At 43.2% G+C, this 26,891-nt stretch overlaps 1 protein-coding gene across 1 annotated transcript in view; it reads right to left on the minus strand.

Annotated features, from left to right (window-relative positions):
* The window catches only part of ARHGEF9 (Cdc42 guanine nucleotide exchange factor 9), a 347,057-nt gene that overhangs the window by 245,113 nt on the left and 75,053 nt on the right, over positions 1-26,891 (minus strand). The window contains exons 3-5 of the mRNA XM_063432082.1: positions 25,118-25,405; positions 22,772-22,916; positions 8,076-8,185 (exon numbers count right to left, since the gene is read on the minus strand). Coding sequence (XP_063288152.1) covers positions 8,076-8,185; positions 22,772-22,916; positions 25,118-25,405 — 543 coding nt within the window. The remainder of the gene's footprint in view (positions 1-8,075; positions 8,186-22,771; positions 22,917-25,117; positions 25,406-26,891) is intronic.

Below are 26,891 nucleotides of genomic sequence, written 5' to 3' on the forward strand. Positions count from 1 at the left end.
CACACACTGCATACACTATACACACTATACACACACTACATACACTACACATACACTACATACATACACTATGCAAACACATAGAGACACACATTTATACATGTGTGTCTGTGTATCTGTATGTGTGTTGGTATATATGTTTGTATATGTGTATCTGTATGTGTCAGTGTGCGTATGTGTATCTGTATGTGTGTCTGTGTACCTGTTTGTGTGTCTGTGTTTGTATCGGCACTGGCACTTTACAATAAGAAAGAAATATATATGCATACGAGGGTATAATTTATTTATTTATTTTTTGGGGGGGAGGGGGAAGAATCTTGGGTAAGTTCACGCACTTTTTTCCCCGGGACTTGATCCCTGAAGTGAAATCACTTTTAATGTGAGCACAACATTGTTTTCATATTCAGGCCAGAAAGAAATATAAACATGCCCACAACAGGTGCAGAAATGGTTACCTGCTCCCAATCTATATACAGAAATGGCATGCAAAGATATTTCAATCCATTTACAGCAGCCATTTGAGCATAGTTTTGTATGCCATAGTTTTGTATGCACTTTATAATGTTTGTCATGACAGTGTCCATTTAATATAGGCAGTGCTCACACAATGGAATCACAAGTAAGGCTATAGAAAGTCGAATCAACTCCTGACATTTCAGAACAAAGTCGTCGGTTATTGGTAAATTCATAGACTCATTTCAGAGTTAATGTACCCATACTGTTAATGAACAATGTCTCATACTGTTCATTCAAGCAATAATCATTTGCTAACCAAGGATTTTATTTCCCCATTTTGTGGCACAATTGGAAATGGCTTAAAATTGGGTTCTTTACCTTCTTTTGAATCAACAACAGATATGGAGATATGCGAAAAGTTTGACTTTTTTTCAACCTACTATTACCATGTTATTATGTAAGACATACAATTATTTTGGGATCAGATAACTGCCAATCATTGTCCTGAGAATGTGTTACTTTGGATTCTAGAAGTAGCTAAGATGTTTAGAGAGTATCCAAAAAAATATTGATCCTGAATATTTGGCAGATCCATACAGACAGTCAGATAGTCAATAGGTTGTTAGTACCCTGTTATCTCTGAAAACCTTTTAGCTTCAATGTTTCATTAGATATCTTATGAGAAAACTTTACTCTATACTTCAGGATTTCTAACTATTTCTTAATCTCACATCTTCTGCTGTATGTGGCTCCCAAAGTATATCTAATTTCCTCAATTTAATGGGAAAAATCTCATACCATGTGCCTGGAGGCTAATTTATTGGAGGCAGGCACAGGCCTGTAGATTATGCAATTTTGCTGTGTTATTTAGTGTTGATTTCCTAGGTGTGTTACAATATGATACAGTGCCTTCACTCACTGCAAGGAAAATTAAATAAAATCCAGATTTCATTATCATATAGGGGTCTAGATTTAAACACGTTTGCAGTTCTACATCACATTCACAAGTCAAAACATGTTTCAGTTTTCCTTATTCTTCCACGCAGCGTTAAAGCTTAAAGGAACACTCCAAGCACCATAGCTACTGCAGCATGCGTGCGGCGCATCTCAGGCAAGAAGTCAAATCGTTCTAAAACATTTTAACTACTTACATTGGGGAAGGTGTCAGAACACTCCTAGCACCATAATCACAACAGTGCACTAGAGTGCTGATGGTACTTTCCGTGTTCATTTATCAAGATCTTTGCTTCATAAAATATGCCATCACTGCGCAAGTTGATAATTCTGAGCAACAAAAACTATTTTGGACAACTTTTTATTGTACCTATCCCTGCCATATACGTTGGATGGAGCATCCATGTTAAATAAGTTCCTAAAGTGTGCACTGTATGTATTATGAAAAGCCCAGCTTTGGGACTCTACAAAGTTGTGCAACAAAATGTTTGTAATGTAAACACTGAGCCAGGAATAGGACCCTTGATGAGGACTTGGATCAATTAAATGCCCTTTTTGGATCAAGTGTCCAAAGGATGAGTAGGTATTTTTTTGGTCAGAGTTTAGATAATTCAAAAACAAATGTTAGGCCGCCGGGCTAAAACCTTGAGACAGCTGCAAGAATGAGATGGAGTAAATTATGTAACAAGCTGGGTTGGTAGTGGGCAAACAGAACAAAGAACAAAGACAATCTGTTTCTGCTGATTTGGAACACAATGGGAAGCATACACATATATATCATATACTTTATATGTATGTGAGAGACCGGGTTTGGATTTTATATGATATTGTTATGTGAATTACTACAACATGACATGTCTGAATTCCATATAAATTGCATGAATTAGGACATTATTCAAATACCAAATTGTATCTGGATTTGTTGGGCCATCAGCACGTTCAAATATTCAGAGAGAGAGATTGTGAGAAAGAGGAAAGAAAGATAAGAGAAAGTGAAAGAAAAATGAAAAAAAAAAAAAGAGATACGGAGAGAAGGAGAACATAGATAGAGAAGATAGAGAGTAAGAAAGTAATAACCAGGGCTGTATCTGGCCCCGCTCTGTTACCACACTTTATCCGTGGGAGGCGAGTGGTTTAAAAATGTATGTGGGATCTGTGTCAGTGATTTAAACAGATACTTTGCTCTAAAAACAAAAGTTAGAAATGTTCAAAAGTCAGCTAGAGAACTAACAGCACGTGAGGCCATGTTTGTAATTTGTGAACTTTGGGTAAAGGATAGTAAGTTGCCACACACCTCGTTTGGAAATCCAATGTTTAAAAGGGAAGTTAATTACAGATCAACCCATTAGTAGAAAATAACATATGAAGATTCCGTGTATTAACAGTTATATATTACTTTCAATGATGTTAACACCGTATACACAGCTAAAGAGTGAAATGGCTTGTTTCAATGTGTTCATTAATTGAAGTAAAACGCGTAGCATGAAATTGCAGCAAACACAGGGTTAATCCATAATTTCTCTCCCACGCTACTGAGCACCTGATCTTATTTGGATGCAGCTGAGATGCCTTTGATGTAGTTATAGCAATGAATTGCACCCCTTGGGAGGTGTCACACTAATCGCTCCCTTAAATAACTATTCCTCACCCAGTTTCACAAAGGTTCAGCACTTTCTACCCCAAAGGAAGGAGGAACTAAACCGTGCAATAATTTCTTGCAGACCGCGGCAGCTGTCTTTCTAACCTCTCGCCACTCTAAACTTCCATAAACACTACCCACCCAACATTGGGGAATAATGATCATAATAATTCATTTAGAGCTTTTCTCGAACTGGACTCAAAGCTCTTCAAGTACACGGACATGTGTTATGCAAAAGCTTGTGCAAAGAGATGGGTATTGAATCTCTTTCCAGAGGGGGTTAATTGGCCGTGTAGGGATAAGACCTACACAGTTGAACAGTACACCAAACAGCTAAAGAGCCAGATGTTGTTAAATTGACCCTTAGTATCATTCTTCATAATTAAAGAGGGATATACTAATAACTAGCTAGCATCTCAGAACAGGGATGCTCTTACTGCCCAGAAATGCAGCGGAGGAAATGCATTCACAAGTAATTGCTTTAATAATATGTGCTGGGGAAAACAAAAACCTATCTAGATTGTAACCTCTTGGGAGCATGGCCTTCTTTACCGCTTGTTTTTGTCAGCATCATTTTAGTCTGTCACTTACGTGATGTTAAATAAAGCCACTGTATTAATGTAAAGCACTGCAGACAAAGGGACACTATAGGCATCCAGACCACTTCAGCTCATTAAACTGTTCTGGGTACCGTGTCCCTATTGCACTTAAAACATTTGTCTACCAGAAAGCCACTGGAGGTGCATCATGGCTCTTCTCTGCATGAGGACATCCAGCGTTAGCTATTTCCCCATAGGAAAGCATTAAGTCAATGCTTTCCTTTGGGAAGGCCTAATGCGCGTCCAGCGCTTGCCGCGCATCCATATTAGCGCCCACTTGTACCGTTCCGTGACCCAGCGGCCAAGGGACATCGGTGCTAGGACCAGGTAATTTTTAACCCTTTATTTACCAAAGCTGGTGGTGGGGGATGTAAGGAAGGGGGAGACTGATGGAGCTACTTTGTATTCCTGGCACTTATAGTATCCCTTTAACGCCATATAAATGACGATGATAATACTAACAATAACAATAATAATAATGATGGAAAAGTAAAGCTACTTTGATTTGCTGATCAATGTGATTAGTTGATGTACAGTGGAACATGCAGTATTCTTCTGGTCCTGCCATATTTATTTGGAGTGCTAAATATAACGTTTGAAAGTAAGTCCATTGTGATATGCTGTACTTTACCCAGGATAAACAGCCCTAATCTTCCTTCAGCCTTCTCAGCCAATCAGTGTTCCTCAAGTTAGACAAAATTGACACTGACAATGCAGAAGTGTCACTATGTTTCTGCCATCTGTCTCTATGGCAAATATATCAGTTACAGTTCTTAATTATTATTATTATTATTATTTAATAAAGGTAATCTCTGGCCTTTTACAACACAATTGGGTGAAATCATTTGTTCCAAACTTAGCAATCAAGTCACAACCAACTCAAGGAAAGAAAATTCATAAATAACAAAGAAAACTCAGAAATATTAGAATTAGTAAGAATTTGCAAGTGACATCAGTCAGACGGGACAGTGCATCTGATTGCCATGCAATATATCAAAAGGGGCAAATGTTTAAAAATACTACGTCAAATCCACCTGTAAACTGGGCCACAACAGCACAGAGTGCATAGTACTACATATCCAAAACAATAATTCTCTGGTTGTACACCACACCTCCCAAGTGTCCCTATTTAGGAAGGACAGACCCTACTTTGGCATAAATCGCTTTGTCCCTATTTTCTATGCTATAGCCCCTCTTTTCTAGGAAATCCATATTCTCAGTGTATAACAAAGCTTTACAGCAATAATACTTACAGTAAGCGCTACGGAATCTGTTGGCGCTATATAAATGGCAATAATAAATAATAAATAATGTGTCTTTATACTACAATAAATCTATTTAGAAATCAGCCTGGGCAAATAAGATACATTGTTCTTGTTCTAAATTACATTACAGTTGTATAAATTGTTATTAGAAAATCCCCTAAAATTTCTCAGACTAGCCGCACCTCTGGCAGGCCCTTACTCACACCACTAATATAAAATAGTTCCTCTTTGTCCATTTGAAATGTCGAGAGGTATGGTATACAAGATTTTTTTTTTAAAATCACTCTGGCAAGACTTCAGGTTAAACTCCAAACTTTCATTCATATAGCTCAGGTATTCTGGTATTTCCAAATTCTATTTCCAAATGCTATGTCAGGATTATGAAAGTATTCCAAATATGATTTTTAAAGAGAGTTCACTGTACATTAATTAAAGTATTTTGAAAGTAGTTTGAAAAGTGTCTCTTTTCTTCTGCATATATTCGAAAGGATTTTTGCTCCTCCAAAATGGCGTCCCTCTAACAAGTAACACAGTGCTACAACCAGATAAAATTAATGTGAGACATTGATCGAAAATAATATAATTTCTGTTGTGAATAAAGGGAAATGTGTATACATATAACGTATTAAAATATGCAAAGTAATGCAAAAGAAAAAATAATATAAACAAATAGCAAAAGAAATGTACAGTGGGAAAACATAATCAGAATTAATAATTCACACTGGAGAATTATTATTATTATTTATTTTTTAAGAAAGGCGCACATTTTTTACTGACACTTTGATAAGACCTACGTATATCCTCTGTCCGTACTCCCACCTCTAATGCTCGCCTCCAAGATTTCTCCAGGGCTGCACCTCCTCTGTGGAACTCCCTTCCCTTCTCCGTAAGACTTTCACCCAGTCTCCACTCATTCAAAAAATCATTGAAAACTCACTTCTTCAAGAAAGCATATAAATTAAACTGGTAGCAGGTTTTTATCACCCCCTCCCCCCCACCCCCCACATGACTCCTCTCCTGCAACAGTCAAAAATTACCTACTAAGCCCTCAGTGAATACTTTTCGAACAGCCTACTTCGTACCCCTACTTTTACCCTTTGTGTCACTATACCCCACTCCCTCTAGAATGTAAGCTCATTGAGCAGGGCCCCCACCCCTCTGTTCCTGTGTGTCCAGTTGTCTGGATCCAATTACATGTCTGTTAGTCCACCCATTGTACAGCGCAACGGAATCTGATGGCGCTATATAAATAATAAAATAATAATAATAATAATAATAAATCTCTCCACGGATCTTGAAAGCTATTCCAAGCAAAACCCGCTCCATTTTGTAAATAAGTAGCAGCTTTCATTACAGATGGATACTGAAGTATACTGCAGTATTTCAGATCATTATCAAATGTAACCTATGCTAACTCATGTCTGGCTTTCCTGCAATATTAAAGGAAACTGTGACCCATGCTACATAATAGTAAGATCAAGCTGTCACTTCGAATAAGTCTTTTCCTTACAATTGTTAAAGAGTTGTGTACCCAACAGGAAATCCTGCACATTACTTATATCCTAAACAATATCTTACAGTGGGATGTCTTTCATACAAAATTCGTAATGAATTCGGCTCTAATTCAGCATTCAGAATGGCTCGCTGGTAATAGACCTTATAAATTTTCACCTGTTTCATTGCCAATTAGCAAAGCTTCCTTTTGTCCCTGCATTGTGCTCTAAATTAATTAGAAAAATTGTGTCTTCAAATGTGGTGCCCTGCAGGCTACTATTCCATTCAAATATGACGTTAAAGAAGATAAATGGGAAAAAAAACAAATGGAGATGCAAATTTGACTCAAATCTTGGCATGGTAGTAACTTTGCAGGAAATGAGCTAATTTAGTGGGGCAATTAAATCTGAGAGCCTTTAATGAATGCAGAACCTTGAATGATACTTCTCAACAAAATCCACATCCAGAGACCCTATAAATATTAACATTTTAACTTAAGAGATTTTAAATTTACAGTACATACAGATATATGATACATAACAGTAAATTCCATAAATTATGGAAATAAAAAAAGGTTGAAAGGATACTAAAATCCCAAGATGGCATTATTTTCCTTTAATACATCTGTCTCTACTTTGTATCTTTTATATTACATTATATTGTTAGGTTAGGGTTTAGTGTTATGGTACAGTAGGTACTAAACTGACTTTGAAAGAAACGTACCTTTTCCAAGCCAGTTTAGTGAATGGCGTTAGCTGACTGCTCTCAGATAATCAGCGGTGCCTCGAGTAGCGATGTCCACTTCCCCTCTGGCAGCATCCAGCTTCCGAATTTTCAAATTCAGGAAACGTGGAGTGCCGAAAGGCGGGGGCCTTTCGGCACTCCACGTTTCCTGAATTTGAGGGGAAGTGGACATCGCTGCTCGAGGCAACTTTGGGATTATTAAAACCCTCAGTTCAAAGTCCCTCTGGGGATCTATTGGCACCATAACAACTTCATTTGTATGAAGTTGTTTTGGTGCCTGAAGTGTTTCTTTAAGGCTTAATGTTTAGTGTTTGTGTAGTGTACAGTGTTCAGGTTAATATCTAATGGATTTGTTCATGTTTAATGATAGTGTAGTACATTAGGGTATGGTAACGGTTAATTCGTGTGTAGTGTGTTGTAATGTCTTAGGGTAATGTAGAGGTTAATGTGTAGTGTAGTAAGCTCAGCATGATAATGATCAGAGCCGTCTGAGAACAGTGACACAAAGACTCCTTGAACCATATTGGTTTGTATTCCCTGTAGTACCATTTATATCCACTAGGATATAAAACTTATCCCAATAGCTAATTCTTCCTATGTACATACTATGTGCTCCTTCTGTAGCCAATTTTATTGAGTGCCAAATATTTGCATCATAATGATCTGATTTTAGATTGTTCACAGATTTAGACCACAAATTTAGCAACAGTATCCACGACACTAGTTACAATTATTTCCTAGCTGTAAGAACAGTGCATTACGGTAAATACACACCATCCTTTGCTGTATGAATGATGTAAGAAGAAAGATGGAGGTTATGTATTTAAAAATTGTAATGGAAACACGGTACTTGTTTATAAACCACTCTAGAGGATGTACATACTGCCACGGGCTGGCTATAGGTACACGCAGACTCTAAAATACCTGGTGCACTGGTAGCTGAAGTGATCCCGGATTCAGAGCTTTCCATCTGCTTCTCCCTTTCCTGCTGTCTCTCCGACCTTCCAAAGTCTTGGAGCCGAGGTCATCTTCCGCTAACAAAAGACAGGGTCAGTTTTTTAAAGCTAGAATTTTAGGTACAAAGTTATGTATTGATACATTAAACTCATCTGGTAAAAAAAACAGCAAATCTTCAGAGCTCCTGAAAGACATGGGACTTCATCTGAGTAGTCACCATGAAATCATGGGTTCCATTCTGTTGCAAATGACAAACAGTTTCAAAAGAGTGACTGTCTATACCCCAAACAACTTCAATGGCTAGCAACTGACCATGCCCAGTACTCAATGATTGTCATGTGTGGATGAATTGTGGAAAGAGAAAAACAAACAATCTGATGTGTCACAATAAATGACCACACACAAAAAAAATCAACGTTCTATGGAACCATAACAAATCTTACAAATGGGTTTAGATTGCACAGTCGTGCGTAAGGATTTGAATGAATTATTTTGGGTGGCTGTGGAAAACGTTTCTTTAGGGCACTAGCAGTGGTGATGACTTTGTCATTGCTACTTTTTCCCAATAATAATTTAACACAAAGGAATGTCTTTGCTAACTCGTGGCAGGGTTGCCTAAAACAGTAAAAGACGGATTTCACAGATGGTTACTTATACTCAACTTATTTAAACATTAAATACATATATTCATCATGGCTCAACAATCCGGATTATACACAATTTGTCATTATAATATGATCCAGATCAGATAATTAGTTTAGCATTAGAACTGCAGGTTTAGCTCATTGATTGATCAAATAACCTGTACAACTTGAATGATTAACATGTAGCCCTCCAGCTAAAAAAAAAAAAATGGAACTACAAATCCCATGATGGTCAGAAATTGTCCTAAAAGGAAATAAATAAATGCAGCTGAACATTATGGATGTACCTGGTGAGCTAAATTCTGACTACCTCTGAACATGTCTATTTATTCATCTAATCTCAATACAGTAAAATAATAGTCTCCGGCTAAATCAATGGTTGGAATTTTGGCCACAATTCCTCCATCAAAAGATTTACGGATGAACATTTTTGTTAAAAGTCTAGGAGACACTTGTTCTATCGCATTTCAAACAGTTTAGCAGCAATGCTATAACTGTAGATAATGCGCAGGAGATCTATTAGGAAGGCAAGGCATCAGCCCCCTACAGGTTTATTTTATTTTGCTAATCTGTTTTAGAAAATTGCCACTGTGCACATCAAAATGAATGATGATAGGACATGATATATATTTTTAAAAGCCTGTCAAGCTCAATTTATTTGAAGGACATAATGCCCCTTTAAATCATTTTAGTTGCAGCCTAGGTACAAATAGTTGCAAAGTATATTTCTCATTATTTTGGACTGTTTTTCCTACTGAGCTGCATTGGCATATTACTCTACAGAGCTCCACGCATGTATGCAATCCTTGCTACTAAAATAATCAGGTTGACTCCAATATATGTCAGTCTGACTTTTCAAGGGTCAGTCTAGGCAGCAAACTACTTCAGCTTAATGAAGTGGGTTTTAGTACCAATTCAATGCCCTTGCTGCTCAAATCTCTGCCATTTAAGAATTAAAACACTTTATTTATTCCAGCAGCTTCCTGTTCCATTTACACTCCAACATTATTGAGGGTATTTTATTATATATTTTTCATATACTTTGAAAAATATCCAGTATTTTATGATTAAATAATGAAATATACATATTTTATATGTATATATACTTGGATAATGGACTCATTGCACTATTGATTTCTTTTTTGATTTTTATGTTTTTTTCTTTTTGTTATGTTTTGGCTTTTTCCTGTAAAATTGTGCCGCTCAGTGTACTTCAGTGTACATAATATATTTTGCAGTACACTTATTGGCCCATTTTTGCGTCATTTTAAAGTTTTCTTCTTCTTTATTTTATTGCGATCAAAAAAGAAAAAGTCATACGTGTATTATCACAACAGTAGACACAATCACTTTGGAATCATTATACAGTAAATGCAATGCATGGTAATGGTACAATTCGCAATTTAAAAAAAAATATTATTGGCTGTTGTTATAACGAGAAAACTAACAAATAAAACAATGGGGGTGTAAGACACCCGGCTATGAGGAACAGTGCAAGTATCAAGGTGCGCAATTTAAGCTAGTATATCCTAATATGGCAGTTGAGTCTCGGGTCTAATTCGTAGGGTTAGAGGATGAGAGTGCGCATTGTAACGCTATATTTGTACACTGTATTTGTCTGTTGATTTAGTGTGGCATTACACTATAGGGCCTCTTACATTAAAAATGGCATACGCTTGTGATTTCATTGCACTGCGTGCAAAGGGGTATGACATAATAATGGTGACGACTATGCCTAGTTGCTAGTGTGAGTCTAGGTAGGTAGGAGCTGTGGTGGTTTTATATAGCCAAGCTGAACCGATATGGTATGACTCTAGTAGTGGCATAGTTGCCTTATTGCTTGGTGCGATTCTGGGGTAGGAAGCTCCGTTGTAATAATAATACCCTGTCACCCCAGGGTGATGGTGGGGGGGAGGGTGCCACCAGTGCAAAGAAGTGTGACCTTGTAAGGCACATTTCGCAACTTAGGGACTGTTTGCTACCTAAAATAGATCCGTAAGATTTAAGATTGAAAAATACATTTGCATAATAGGATACTCTAACAAAACATAATTGTTGCGGACCGTTTCAGCATAAAAGGGAATAAAATCCGTTTAGGCGATAATCCCTTTTCCTAGAGACAGGCACAGCTACTGCAGAACACCAAACTCCCGATCTGGATACGAAATAACACCCCGAACTGGAACAGCTGAACAAGAAAAGCATACAATCCGCTCACACTCCTGGCAGTCAGCTTACAATCCAATTCCCCCCAAGAACGAGACGACACTTCATTTTGAGGGTTAAACAGGAACTCAGGACTGGGACACCCAGTCTGGCTTTTATTACAAACAAGTACATACAGGACACTCCCAGGGGGAGGATGAAATTAACCAATCACAGGGATGTACCTCCCACACATTTCCTCCCCTTAGATTAGCACTTAATATAATTATACCGTACACCCTTTTCCCCAATTCCTGGATGTACCCCAAATACATATGCTACACCTCCAAAACAGGTATCCCCTGATAGCCCTTATTCAGGGGGACAACATATTCAAGAATCAGGTCATTCGGATGAATGGTTCGGGAGATATGAGGTTCCAAAGATTTGACCGACCGCATGGGTAAAGTATCCGAAAACAGTTCCATGCATTTTGGCCCTGCGGTCGGTCACAAACAAGTGAATGAAACAGACGAATTACTGGTGTTATAGAGACTAAGGGGGATTCGCATGAATCCCCTAGTTCGTACGTTTCTTTCTACCGAACGACGGGCCGTTCGGTAGTTTCCCCACGAAATCCTGGAAGTCTGGAGGTCTCAGCGGTGTTTGCCTAGTCGAGTGTCCGATTTCAGTTCCAGACACTCGACGGCAAAACACCGCTGTTCGGTAGTTTAAGATGGCCGCCGCCACGTGTTTGTTTCCCGAATGGCGGCCACCCAGAGGACAAAGACCACACTACACTGATTGCCAATTACCCGTTTGCAACATTGTTGCAAACGGTAATTGGAGGCACACTTAGTCCTGGGTGGTCTGGTTGTTCGGTAGTTTCCTCAATACAATGAATGGAGTGATTCTACCGAACAATCAGATGAATGCTGCATATATATATATAACCCAGGTTAACTGCATACAAAAATACATACATGACATTAAAGTATTAAAGGCAGGATTACTGTACTACGCTCCACAGTCTTAAAGGTACAGTATCCCAAAAGTCCCCATAGATCCACGGATGGCCCTTAAAGGCCCAGTAGCAGTAATATACATTATTACATGCCCAAATATAGTTTTTCCAGTACAATATGTCCAGGGGCCATAGTCGCAGGGCAGGAGGCTAGCAACCAGGCTTCTCCAGTTCACAGTGGCGAAGTTGCTTTCGCCACAATTCTCCCCTTTTCCAATTAGACTAACAGGGTATCTGACCTCCTGCCGGTCAGTGCCCTGGTTAGTCCAGCAACCCACCCACAAAACAGAAATAGTAGAGCAGCCCACCCACAATAAACAGTTACTACACCTGGGTGAGGGAGGATCTTGTCCGGGTTCAGGTGCCTCACCACGGCTGTGTGGGGGGCTGGTAGGCTGCCTTGGTGGGTTGCTGAGGGGGCAGGGACCAGCGGTACTCTGTCCTGTTGCCAGCACTACCACGGGAGTAATCTGGTTGGAGCCTGGATGCTGGAGACCGACTGTCTCCCCTTTGGATATATCGCTCTGTGGCTGGGGGACAGGACCGACCGTCCCTACCCCTGGTGCTGTAAGTGCAGAGACTACGGTCCCATCTGCACCGATGTGGGGCTTAACATCTCCCCTTGGTGGGTTAGGCTGCCGCTGGAGAGAGGGTGTAACCAGCTCCTCTCTCTGGATGGTAAACTGCCGCTGGGGAGAGGGGTTAGCAGGCTCCTCTCCCTGGCACTCTCTCTGCTGGTGGAAAGGGGGACCAGCTGTCTCCCCTTTCATTCTCTTGTCCGGCTGCTGGGGTGCAAGACTGACTGTCTCTGCTCCCTGCAGGACACACTGCCGCTGGGGAGGATGTACGACACCATCAGCTCCCTGGGGTACACACTGCCGCTGGGGAGGGAGGACGCTGCTCTCCTCTCCCTTCACTTCACACTGCCTTCTGGGCATATCACTTTGCTGTTGGGGGGCAGGAACAACTACCTCTGCCCCCTGTAACTCAGCCTGCCGCTGGGGAGGAAGGACTGCACCTTCGGCTCCCTGGGACACACATGGCCGCTGGGGAGGATGGACGACACCATCAGCTCCCTGGGGTACACACTGCCGCTGGGGAGGGAGGACGCTGCTCTCCTCTCCCTTCACTTCACACTGCCTTCTTGGCATATCACTTTGCTTTTGGGGGGCAGGAACAACTACCTCTGCCCCCTGTAACTCAGCCTGCCGCTGGGGAGGAAGGACTGCACCTTCGGCTCCCTGGGACACACACGGCCGCTGGGGAGGATGGACGACACCATCAGCTCCCTGGGGTACACACTGCCGCTGGGGAGGGAGGACGCTGCTCTCCTCTCCCTTCACTTCACACTGCCTTCTTGGCATATCACTTTGCTGTTGGGGGGCAGGAACAACTACCTCTGCCCCCTGTAACTCAGCCTGCCGCTGGGGAGGAAGGACTGCACCTTCGGCTCCCTGGGACACACCCTGCCGCTGGGGAGGATGGACGACACCATCAGCTCCCTGGGGTACACACTGCCGTTGGGGATCTGGGCCGACTGCCCAGCATCCCTGTAGGGCCGGTAGAGAGACCTCGGTCCCATCTCCACCTGCCTGCTGGGGGCCTTTCCAGTACCACTCCATGCAGTCCTCTACTTTGGGTTTCTCTGGTTTGTGTTGGAGGAGGATATCGGCTACCTCATCTTCTTGACCATGACTCACCATTAACAGGATGAAATCGTGCTCGAGATCACGTGACCTCTGGTTCTCTTCAAGCAGTTGCTGTATAGCTGCATCAACAATCACCTTCAGGGGATTCGGGCCATATTTGGCTATTCTCCTCATTACCTCATTAGCAAACTCTACGCCTTCATATCAATAGAACATGACTGCTGGTGGGGACGCTGTACGAGTACTGGCGTTGCCCTCACTTTGTAATCCAGGAATGGTGTTGTCTGTAGCTGTCCCTCTGGTTGTAGGAACGATCCCACCGCTGCCACCAATTGTTGCGGACCGTTTCAGCATAAAAGGGAATAAAATCCGTTTAGGCGATAATCCCCTTTCCTAGAGACAGGCACAGCTACTGCAGAACACCAAACTCCCGATCTGGATACGAAATAACACTCCGAACTGGAACAGCTGAACAAGAAAAGCATACAATCCGCTTACACTCCTGGCAGTCAGCTTACAATCCAATTCCCCCCAAGAACGAGACGACACTTCATTTTGAGGGTTAAACAGGAACTCAGGACTGGGACACCCAGTCTGGCTTTTATTACAAACAAGTGCATACAGGACACTCCCAGGGGGAGGATGAAATTAACCAATCACAGGGATGTACCTCCCACACATTTCCTCCCCTTAGATTAGCACTTAATATAATTATACCGTACACCCTTTTCCCCAATTCCTGGATGTACCCCAAATACATATGCTACACCTCCAAAACAGGTATCCCCTGATAGCCCTTATTCAGGGGGACAACATATTCAAGAATCAGATCATTCGGATGAATGGTTCGGGAGATATGAGGTTCCAAAGATTTGACCGACCGCATGGGTAAAGTATCCGAAAACAGTTCCATGCATTTTGGCCCTGCGGTCGGTCACAAACAAGTGAATGAAACAGACGAATTACTGGTGTTATAGAGACTAAGGGGGATTCGCATGAATCCCCTAGTTCGTACGTTTCTTTCTACCGAACGACGGGCCGTTCGGTAGTTTCCCCACGAAATCCTGGAAGTCTGGAGGTCTCAGCGGTGTTTGCCTAGTCGAGTGTCCGATTTCAGTTCCAGACACTCGACGGCAAAACACCGCTGTTCGGTAGTTTAAGATGGCCGCCGCCACGTGTTTGTTTCCCGAATGGCGGCCACCCAGAGGACAAAGACCACACTACACTGATTGCCAATTACCCGTTTGCAACATTGTTGCAAACGGTAATTGGAGGCACACTTAGTCCTGGGTGGTCTGGTTGTTCGGTAGTTTCCTCAATACAATGAATGGAGTGATTCTACCGAACAATCAGATGAATGCTGCATATATATATATAACCCAGGTTAACTGCATACAAAAATACATACATGACATTAAAGTATTAAAGGCAGGATTACTGTACTACGCTCCACAGTCTTAAAGGTACAGTATCCCAAAAGTCCCCATAGATCCACGGATGGCCCTTAAAGGCCCAGTAGCAGTAATATACATTATTACATGCCCAAATATAGTTTTTCCAGTACAATATGTCCAGGGGCCATAGTCGCAGGGCAGGAGGCTAGCAACCAGGCTTCTCCAGTTCACAGTGGCGAAGTTGGTTTCGCCACAATTCTCCCCTTTTCCAATTAGACTAACAGGGTATCTGACCTCCTGCCGGTCAGTGCCCTGGTTAGTCCAGCAACCCACCCACAAAACAGAAATAGTAGAGCAGCCCACCCACAATAAACAGTTACTACACCTGGGTGAGGGAGGATCTTGTCCGGGTTCAGGTGCCTCACCACGGCTGTGTGGGGGGCTGGTAGGCTGCCTTGGTGGGTTGCTGAGGGGGCAGGGACCAGCGGTACTCTGTCCTGTTGCCAGCACTACCACGGGAGTAGTCTGGTTGGAGCCTGGATGCTGGAGACCGACTGTCTCCCCTTTGGATATATCGCTCTGTGGCTGGGGGACAGGACCGACCGTCCCTACCCCTGGTGCTGTAAGTGCAGAGACTACGGTCCCATCTGCACCGATGTGGGGCTTAACATCTCCCCTTGGTGGGTTAGGCTGCCGCTGGAGAGAGGGTGTAACCAGCTCCTCTCTCTGGATGGTAAACTGCCGCTGGGGAGAGGGGTTAGCAGGCTCCTCTCCCTGGCACTCTCTCTGCTGGTGGAAAGGGGGACCAGCTGTCTCCCCTTTCATTCTCTTGTCCGGCTGCTGGGGTGCAAGACTGACTGTCTCTGCTCCCTGCAGGACACACTGCCGCTGGGGAGGATGTACGACACCATCAGCTCCCTGGGGTACACACTGCCGCTGGGGAGGGAGGACGCTGCTCTCCTCTCCCTTCACTTCACACTGCCTTCTGGGCATATCACTTTGCTGTTGGGGGGCAGGAACAACTACCTCTGCCCCCTGTAACTCAGCCTGCCGCTGGGGAGGAAGGACTGCACCTTCGGCTCCCTGGGACACACATGGCCGCTGGGGAGGATGGACGACACCATCAGCTCCCTGGGGTACACACTGCCGCTGGGGAGGGAGGACGCTGCTCTCCTCTCCCTTCACTTCACACTGCCTTCTTGGCATATCACTTTGCTTTTGGGGGGCAGGAACAACTACCTCTGCCCCCTGTAACTCAGCCTGCCGCTGGGGAGGAAGGACTGCACCTTCGGCTCCCTGGGACACACACGGCCGCTGGGGAGGATGGACGACACCATCAGCTCCCTGGGGTACACACTGCCGCTGGGGAGGGAGGACGCTGCTCTCCTCTCCCTTCACTTCACACTGCCTTCTTGGCATATCACTTTGCTGTTGGGGGGCAGGAACAACTACCTCTGCCCCCTGTAACTCAGCCTGCCGCTGGGGAGGAAGGACTGCACCTTCGGCTCCCTGGGACACACCCTGCCGCTGGGGAGGATGGACGACACCATCAGCTCCCTGGGGTACACACTGCCGTTGGGGATCTGGGCCGACTGCCCAGCATCCCTGTAGGGCCGGTAGAGAGACCTCGGTCCCATCTCCACCTGCCTGCTGGGGGCCTTTCCAGTACCACTCCATGCAGTCCTCTACTTTGGGTTTCTCTGGTTTGTGTTGGAGGAGGATATCGGCTACCTCATCTTCTTGACCATGACTCACCATTAACAGGATGAAATCGTGCTCGAGATCACGTGACCTCTGGTTCTCTTCAAGCAGTTGCTGTATAGCTGCATCAACAATCACCTTCAGGGGATTCGGGCCATATTTGGCTATTCTCCTCATTACCTCATTAGCAAACTCTACGCCTTCATATCGATAGAACATGACTGCTGGTGGGGACGCTGTACGAGTACTGGCGTTGCCCTCACTTTGTAATCCAGGAATGGTGTTGTCTGTAGCTGTCCCTCTGGTTGTAGGAACGATCCCACCGCTGCCACCAATTGTTGCGGACCGTTTCAGCATAAAAGGGAATAAAATCCGTTTAGGCGATAATCCCCTTTCCTAGAGACAGGCACAGCTACTGCAGAACACCAAACTCCCGATCTGGATACGAAATAACACTCCGAACTGGAACAGCTGAACAAGAAAAGCATACAATCCGCTTACACTCCTGGCAGTCAGCTTACAATCCAATTCCCCCCAAGAACGAGACGACACTTCATTTTGAGGGTTAAACAGGAACTCAGGACTGGGACACCCAGTCTGGCTTTTATTACAAACAAGTGCATACAGGACACTCCCAGGGGGAGGATGAAATTAACCAATCACAGGGATGTACCTCCCACACATTTCCTCCCCTTAGATTAGCACTTAATATAATTATACCGTACACCCTTTTCCCCAATTCCTGGATGTACCCCAAATACATATGCTACACCTCCAAAACAGGTATCCCCTGATAGCCCTTATTCAGGGGGACAACATATTCAAGAATCAGATCATTCGGATGAATGGTTCGGGAGATATGAGGTTCCAAAGATTTGACCGACCGCATGGGTAAAGTATCCGAAAACAGTTCCATGCATTTTGGCCCTGCGGTCGGTCACAAACAAGTGAATGAAACAGACGAATTACTGGTGTTATAGAGACTAAGGGGGATTCGCATGAATCCCCTAGTTCGTACGTTTCTTTCTACCGAACGACGGGCCGTTCAGTAGTTTCCCCACGAAATCCTGGAAGTCTGGAGGTCTCAGCGGTGTTTGCCTAGTCGAGTGTCCGATTTCAGTTCCAGACACTCGACGGCAAAACACCGCTGTTCGGTAGTTTAAGATGGCCGCCGCCACGTGTTTGTTTCCCGAATGGCGGCCACCCAGAGGACAAAGACCACACTACACTGATTGCCAATTACCCGTTTGCAACATTGTTGCAAACGGTAATTGGAGGCACACTTAGTCCTGGGTGGTCTGGTTGTTCGGTAGTTTCCTCAATACAATGAATGGAGTGATTCTACCGAACAATCAGATGAATGCTGCATATATATATATAACCCAGGTTAACTGCATACAAAAATACATACATGACATTAAAGTATTAAAGGCAGGATTACTGTACTACGCTCCACAGTCTTAAAGGTACAGTATCCCAAAAGTCCCCATAGATCCACGGATGGCCCTTAAAGGCCCAGTAGTAGTAATATACATTATTACATGCCCAAATATAGTTTTTCCAGTACAATATGTCCAGGGGCCATAGTCGCAGGGCAGGAGGCTAGCAACCAGGCTTCTCCAGTTCACAGTGGCGAAGTTGGTTTCGCCACAATTCTCCCCTTTTCCAATTAGACTAACAGGGTATCTGACCTCCTGCCGGTCAGTGCCCTGGTTAGTCCAGCAACCCACCCACAAAACAGAAATAGTAGAGCAGCCCACCCACAATAAACAGTTACTACACCTGGGTGAGGGAGGATCTTGTCCGGGTTCAGGTGCCTCACCACGGCTGTGTGGGGGGCTGGTAGGCTGCCTTGGTGGGTTGCTGAGGGGGCAGGGACCAGCGGTACTCTGTCCTGTTGCCAGCACTACCACGGGAGTAGTCTGGTTGGAGCCTGGATGCTGGAGACCGACTGTCTCCCCTTTGGATATATCGCTCTGTGGCTGGGGGACAGGACCGACCGTCCCTACCCCTGGTGCTGTAAGTGCAGAGACTACGGTCCCATCTGCACCGATGTGGGGCTTAACATCTCCCCTTGGTGGGTTAGGCTGCCGCTGGAGAGAGGGTGTAACCAGCTCCTCTCTCTGGATGGTAAACTGCCGCTGGGGAGAGGGGTTAGCAGGCTCCTCTCCCTGGCACTCTCTCTGCTGGTGGAAAGGGGGACCAGCTGTCTCCCCTTTCATTCTCTTGTCCGGCTGCTGGGGTGCAAGACTGACTGTCTCTGCTCCCTGCAGGACACACTGCCGCTGGGGAGGATGTACGACACCATCAGCTCCCTGGGGTACACACTGCCGCTGGGGAGGGAGGACGCTGCTCTCCTCTCCCTTCACTTCACACTGCCTTCTGGGCATATCACTTTGCTGTTGGGGGGCAGGAACAACTACCTCTGCCCCCTGTAACTCAGCCTGCCGCTGGGGAGGAAGGACTGCACCTTCGGCTCCCTGGGACACACATGGCCGCTGGGGAGGATGGACGACACCATCAGCTCCCTGGGGTACACACTGCCGCTGGGGAGGGAGGACGCTGCTCTCCTCTCCCTTCACTTCACACTGCCTTCTTGGCATATCACTTTGCTTTTGGGGGGCAGGAACAACTACCTCTGCCCCCTGTAACTCAGCCTGCCGCTGGGGAGGAAGGACTGCACCTTCGGCTCCCTGGGACACACACGGCCGCTAGGGAAGGATGGACGACACCATCAGCTCCCTGGGGTACACACTGCCGCTGGGGAGGGAGGACGCTGCTCTCCTCTCCCTTCACTTCACACTGCCTTCTTGGCATATCACTTTGCTGTTGGGGGGCAGGAACAACTACCTCTGCCCCCTGTAACTCAGCCTGCCGCTGGGGAGGAAGGACTGCACCTTCGGCTCCCTGGGACACACCCTGCCGCTGGGGAGGATGGACGACACCATCAGCTCCCTGGGGTACACACTGCCGTTGGGGATCTGGGCCGACTGCCCAGCATCCCTGTAGGGCCGGTAGAGAGACCTCGGTCCCATCTCCACCTGCCTGCTGGGGGCCTTTCCAGTACCACTCCATGCAGTCCTCTACTTTGGGTTTCTCTGGTTTGTGTTGGAGGAGGATATCGGCTACCTCATCTTCTTGACCATGACTCACCATTAACAGGATGAAATCGTGCTCGAGATCACGTGACCTCTGGTTCTCTTCAAGCAGTTGCTGTATAGCTGCATCAACAATCACCTTCAGGGGATTCGGGCCATATTTGGCTATACTCCTCATTACCTCATTAGCAAACTCTACGCCTTCATATCGATAGAACATGACTGCTGGTGGGGACGCTGTACGAGTACTGGCGTTGCCCTCACTTTGTAATCCAGGAATGGTGTTGTCTGTAGCTGTCCCTCTGGTTGTAGGAACGATCCCACCGCTGCCACCAATTGTTGCGGACCGTTTCAGCATAAAAGGGAATAAAATCCGTTTAGGCGATAATCCCCTTTCCTAGAGACAGGCACAGCTACTGCAGAACACCAAACTCCCGATCTGGATACGAAATAACACTCCGAACTGGAACAGCTGAACAAGAAAAGCATACAATCCGCTTACACTCCTGGCAGTCAGCTTACAATCCAATTCCCCCCAAGAACGAGACGACACTTCATTTTGAGGGTTAAACAGGAACTCAGGACTGGGACACCCAGTCTGGCTTTTATTACAAACAAGTGCATACAGGACACTCCCAGGGGGAGGATGAAATTAACCAATCACAGGGATGTACCTCCTCCCCTTAGATTAGCACTTAATATAATTATACCGTACACCCTTTTCCCCAATTCCTGGATGTACCCCAAATACATATGCTACACCTCCAAAACAGGTATCCCCTGATAGCCCTTATTCAGGGGGACAACATATTCAAGAATCAGATCATTCGGATGAATGGTTCGGGAGATATGAGGTTCCAAAGATTTGACCGACCGCATGGGTAAAGTATCCGAAAACAGTTCCATGCATTTTGGCCCTGCGGTCGGTCACAAACAAGTGAATGAAACAGACGAATTACTGGTGTTATAGAGACTAAGGGGGATTCGCATGAATCCCCTAGTTCGTACGTTTCTTTCTACCGAACGACGGGCCGTTCGGTAGTTTCCCCACGAAATCCTGGAAGTCTGGAGGTCTCAGCGGTGTTTGCCTAGTCGAGTGTCCGATTTCAGTTCCAGACACTCGACGGCAAAACACCGCTGTTCGGTAGTTTAAGATGGCCGCCGCCACGTGTTTGTTTCCCGAATGGCGGCCACCCAGAGGACAAAGACCACACTACACTGATTGCCAATTACCCGTTTGCAACATTGTTGCAAACGGTAATTGGAGGCACACTTAGTCCTGGGTGGTCTGGTCGTTCGGTAGTTTCCTCAATACAATGAATGGAGTGATTCTACCGAACAATCAGATGAATGCTGCATATATATATATAACCCAGGTTAACTGCATACAAAAATACATACATGACATTAAAGTATTAAAGGCAGGATTACTGTACTACGCTCCACAGTCTTAAAGGTACAGTATCCCAAAAGTCCCCATAGATCCACGGATGGCCCTTAAAGGCCCAGTAGCAGTAATATACATTATTACATGCCCAAATATAGTTTTTTCAGTACAATATGTCCAGGGGCCATAGTCGCAGGGCAGGAGGCTAGCAACCAGGCTTCTCCAGTTCACAGTGGCGAAGTTGGTTTCGCCACAATAATAAACAGATAAAAGGCTGTAGGTATTGAGAATTAAGTTAGGTTGTGATGCCTATGTTTTACAGAATTGGGGATATGATGATGTCGTTGAGGCATTATCGTTGTTAGGGAGTCCCAGTGCCGCCATCAACGATGGGCCTTCTTTGGATCTGTGGCCTTGAAGTGCTTACAATCCTTTGTCACCAAAGGGTCCATGGGGTCAACCATTTGTAGGTAATGCCTGCTGCTTGAAGTGGTTTAGTGAGTGGTTGCATATTTTTGCACCACAGTAGTGTATCCCTACTTAAGTCCTGGAAAAAGGAGAGTCGGCATGCCTCAAAATCATAGGGAGACTTTCCATGGAGTGCTGTCAACAATACCACAATTTATCTGACACTGTTTGGCATCGCAGGATGATGTCTCACGGAGCTGCATTGAGTGCTTGGGGAGATTTAGCTATTCTGTAGACTCCGTCAAATAGGAAAGTTTTGGCTCGTCTCGCTGGTAGTACTGCAGCTACTAGGCGCCTGTGGAAATGAGGGAATTCCTCCAGCAGTACTGACTTCTGGACCCCTCTAATGTATGTAAAGCTCTAGAATTTGTTTTATCATTCATAAACTAGCTGTACATTCTTATTATTCTTATACCCACAGTGGACACATAAAATAAACTTAGTTACAGAAATACAGCAAAACTTAGTTTCTGTGAAAAAAAAAGAAAATAAATACACATAGTGCTTTCTGTATAATAACAGTAAATATATGGTCAGAAGGAGAGAAATAAAACTCACAAAATGAGAGCCGTATCACGCTCTAAAGTGACAGCCTCAAAGGTGCCTATACAGACTAACGACAGATGTCCAGGACAGGAACACCGGATAGGAAGTTTAAAATAGTATACTTTACTATTGAAAAATAACGCAATATAAAATAAATATAGAATTTAAAATGTAGAGGAGCTGCAGGGCTTAAATATATATAAAAAGCAGTGTGCATATAAATCCAGGCTAACGGTATAGAACACCGCCCAAAACACAATAAAAGCAGTGGGAAATAGCCATAAATGAAAGTCACAGCATAAATAGTCCTATGTAGTAAGTTCCAGGTATTAGCAGACGCGTTTTGGCTCTAATGAAGCCTTCTTCAGTGCCATAAAGCACTTTATTTTCAGATGAACTAGGTTTTGCTGTATTCCTATAGCTAAGTATATTTTATGTGGTCACTGTGGGTATAATACATTTTTGTATTTGTGTATGTGATTATGAGGTGGCAGGGGAGTACACCTTTATTAGACCCACTCATTATTTAGTATAAACTTTGGAAGCGCCAAAACAGCTATATTTTCTTTTTCATTTATTGCCTAATATGTTTATTTTCTGGCTTTACCTGTACTCACGAGTTTCCTCTTGATCCACCCAACTTCATCCAAACCAGATGGTGTGCTCTGTGATAGAGGAAGCGACATACATCTGTCCAATGGGAATTTGAAGGATGGGGGGACAGTGAGTGGAGTTGGAGGTAGGCGAAGAGGCTGGAGAAAGGAATAAAAGTAAGTGGAATGTAGCAATAACAATGTTATCACATAATTCAATCTTTCAGTAAAGAATATGATAAAATAAGTTGTGCTTGCAGATATAGACTTCTACATTACACAGAACTTATATTTTCAAAAAAACTCAATTATGATACAAACAAACATAAACAGTATGAAAATCTGCATTTAACTATTGATTCTCCTTTTCATATTTAATTACTGAGTTGCACTTTACATCTGTGTATGTTGCTATTGAGGGTAAATTAGCTAATTATCTGAGTGCAGTGGGCTCCTCAAGAAATAAAATCTCTGAGTGGAGGCACTGTTGAGAAATGTAAATGAACAATTACATGATTTGTCATGGTAAGCAGTGGCTCGGTTACCTGTGAAGAGCCACATAGTGAGGAAAATAGTCATAACATGTATATTTATATTTGTCATGCCCAGTGGACATGAATTGTTGTTTCTTGTACAAATAATGTGGTATGTATTCGTTATTGTCAAAATACGGTTACGTGATGTGTGTAGTGGGTGCATGGAAAGGTTACCCAATAGAGGCACAATTGATTACAGAATGGTGAGAGTTAATTTTGCACCTTTTAAATAAGACCCATGAGGTGAACTGTGTCTGGAAAGCAATGGGTCAAATCTTGTTGGTGTCTAGAAAATACCTGAAATGAAATAGTAATTATGGCATGCTTATTTTCCAATGTAAACCAGTGTAGAGAAAATGTAGGACTGGTCTCTGAGGACCAGTTATATTTATTACTACCAGAGCCTTATCAGATAAGTTGTAGGAGTTCAGAGACAACACAACACTTACAATGTATATTGTGAGTTCAATGAAGGGTCACTGACTTAAAGCTTTGAAGGAAATGTAGATGTTATTTTGGTTTTGGGCTAATTTTCATGAAATATATGTTGTGTTTTGTCATCTGTACATGAGTATATATGATTGTACATTTTCAGCCAGATTTTGGAAATACATTATAGTGTTAGGAATACAAAACTGTTTTCCTAACACTACTGCGTCCCTCTGCATCCCTTCCCCCGACATGAAAGGGTTAAAAACGTTTTACTCACTTCTTTGCTATTTTGGAAACTAATGCACATGCACGAGAAAAGTGCTGCCCATGCATTAGGCCTTCCATTGACTCTGCTTTCTATGAGGCTTTTCAAGACACTGGATGTCCTCGTCCATAGTGTGACAACGTTCAGAGTCATTTCACTGAATTAAACTCTGTGAAACTACAAAAAGTACTGGAAGCTGGGAGACAGACACTTGATGAAGTCTTATCCCTGCAATGTAGACATTGCAGGTTCTCTAAAACTGCATATTTTCAGCTGCAGAGTTAAGGGGACAGGATCACTGCACCCAGACCTCTTTAATGAGATAAGGTATTCTGGGTACCTATAGTGTCCCTTTAACAGGTATGATCAACTCATTATTTGCATGTCGCCACTTTGGATAGGCCCCCTTCTCAAAAAAAGTGAAATATAATTTGTACTGGATATCTATTTTCCTCACCAAAAGCTTTGCACTTTGCTAGTACAGTGAGTTTTAGGGATTTCCATTATTTTTCTTTTCTTTTTCTTTTTCTTTCTATTTTATCTGTTAATATATGTAAAATTTCCTTGTAACCTATTTTTTATATGTATGCAATGTGGCTATTTTTATTTATAATAAGTGTTCTGCCTTTCTTTGGTATAAGAATCACATTTATAGAGAGACCTATAAAATAGTATTGCGATTTCATTCCTGTTAAACTGTGTTCTGTGGGTTTTTAACCCCTTAAGGACACATGACATGTGTGACATGTCATGATTCCCTTTTATTCCAGAATTTTGGTCCTTAAGGGGTTAAATGTGATTTCGTTGGGGTAACATAAGGCGCCCTATTTATAAATATCCTATCTTTCATAGGTGTAAGTGGCGTTAAGAAGGATTTTTTTTTGTCATTTTCTTTGGTCTCGTTCAGACAAATAGTGGTTTCTAACCCTTTCACCCACTTAAACAAGTCACCTGCCTGTCTGAAGGTTGTGTGGTTCAGTGACACTAGAGGATGCAGAGTAACACTGGAGAAGATACAGAATCCATGCTATTGCTGAGTTACAAGATCGGAAGTGAAGTATGCCGCACAGCTCCTCCCTATGTTTTATTAGGATACAGAAAAGCTTTGCACCAGATAAAGATCTCACCGGAAGGATATTCTGTTCCTCTAGTGGATAGGCACAAGATACTGGCATCATTTTGTCATATCCATTGCTTTTATGATCTGTGTCTGAGTCACTTGGTATGGTGCTTTCATTATCAAAGGCCTCATTCACAATTTCCTCATTTTTGGCAGGTACAGCAACATCCTCTTCTGGACTTGGTTTAAGATGAGGCACCTCTTCTTCATTAAACTGAGAACATTGGTTCACAGGTGCCAGTTTTCCGTCTTCCTCTTCTCTGGAATTGTCAAGAATGCCATCTTCCCACTGGTCCTAGAAAGACAAAATTAGCAGAGAGTTATTCATATAGATTCACTAATTTCATAAGAGAAATTAAGTGGTGGTTAATTTTATTTATATGGATTCACCATGGTTTCACAAGTTCTATTCTGCATAGTTGCTCCAAAAGGATTCTCTTTGTATCTCATGACTTTTTCCCCCCTAATGGCCACACAAAATACCATGGAGCACATCCTTACATGCTGTCAAGCTGAGTGTTCCCAGAAAGCCAGAAACTCGGTCAACAGACAGAGGAGACAGAAAACATTTATTACCAAAACCTTAAAGTGGCTGGGCTTAACGCATAAAAGAGAGAAATCAAAGTCAGAATATAAGCCGAGTTCAGGATTTCAGATAAATAGATAAATGGAATAACCAGCCAGGTGAGGATCGCATAAATTAGAATAACATATAAACCAGCCAGGTCAAAGATTTCAGAGGTACACAGTATCCAGAAACAAGCTTAAACCAGAATATCAAGAAACAAGAAAATAAATGCACAAATATGGTACTAAAAACAGAAACCACGCCAGGCAATAAAAAAGGTGTAATGTACCTTTATATATGCTGTAACTAAGATGTAATTCTAACCATAACAGAATAGTCCAAAAGTGGCAAAAAGCAAGACTTAGACATTCAGATACAATATGGCTCAATTAGACACCCAACGGGAATAGCTAGCGTACCCCAATATTTAACTGCATTAACTGTACAGAAAAAAAATGAATTATGAAAAATGGCATCAAATAGCAGCAACTAAAGCAGTAATAGTATTTTTTGTTAGACATGTACAGTGAGAGAAAAAAGTATTTGATCCCCTGCTGATTTTGAACGTTTGTCCACTGAAGAAATGATTAGTCTATCATTTTAATGGTAGGTGTATTTTAACAGAGAGAGAGAGACAGAATAATAAAAATAAAAAAATCCAGAAAACCACATGTCAAAAAAGTTCTAAATTGATTTGCATGTCAATGAGTGAGTAACGGCCACCCTGAGTATCAAAGGGGTGTACGCCGTTAGGGACGTCCTTCTCCCTTGGAAGGAGCTGCAGTATTCTCCAGATGTCATCTCATCCGACCGAGTATCCGAATAGGTAGTAGAGCTCTTACAAGAGCTAGTGATTAATTCTGAAGCAGGTTCCCTACAAGCACGAGACAAGGCTACGTGTTGAGGGTTAAGCAGAACTGATTTTTTTTTTTAATTTGACAATTTTTATTGTTTTGTCAGCTTATCGTGGGGATACAGAAGAAAAGTGGGAGGGGGGGAAATAATTCTTTACGACTTCAGTATTCATGTGTATCGGGTAAGGGTACAGAAGATAAAATAAGGGAATGGGTAGGGGGGCCCTGCCTTGGTACAGTGGTTAATTGGTTATTTTATTACATCAAACAATCAAACAGCGTCCTGGGTTGTTACATATCTTGTAGTAGATGCATTGCATTGACTGTATCATTACAACTCTTGATGTAACATTATGACA

This window comes from Pelobates fuscus, chromosome 9, assembly GCF_036172605.1.
Source record: "Pelobates fuscus isolate aPelFus1 chromosome 9, aPelFus1.pri, whole genome shotgun sequence".
Taxonomy (NCBI): Eukaryota; Metazoa; Chordata; class Amphibia; order Anura; family Pelobatidae; genus Pelobates; species Pelobates fuscus.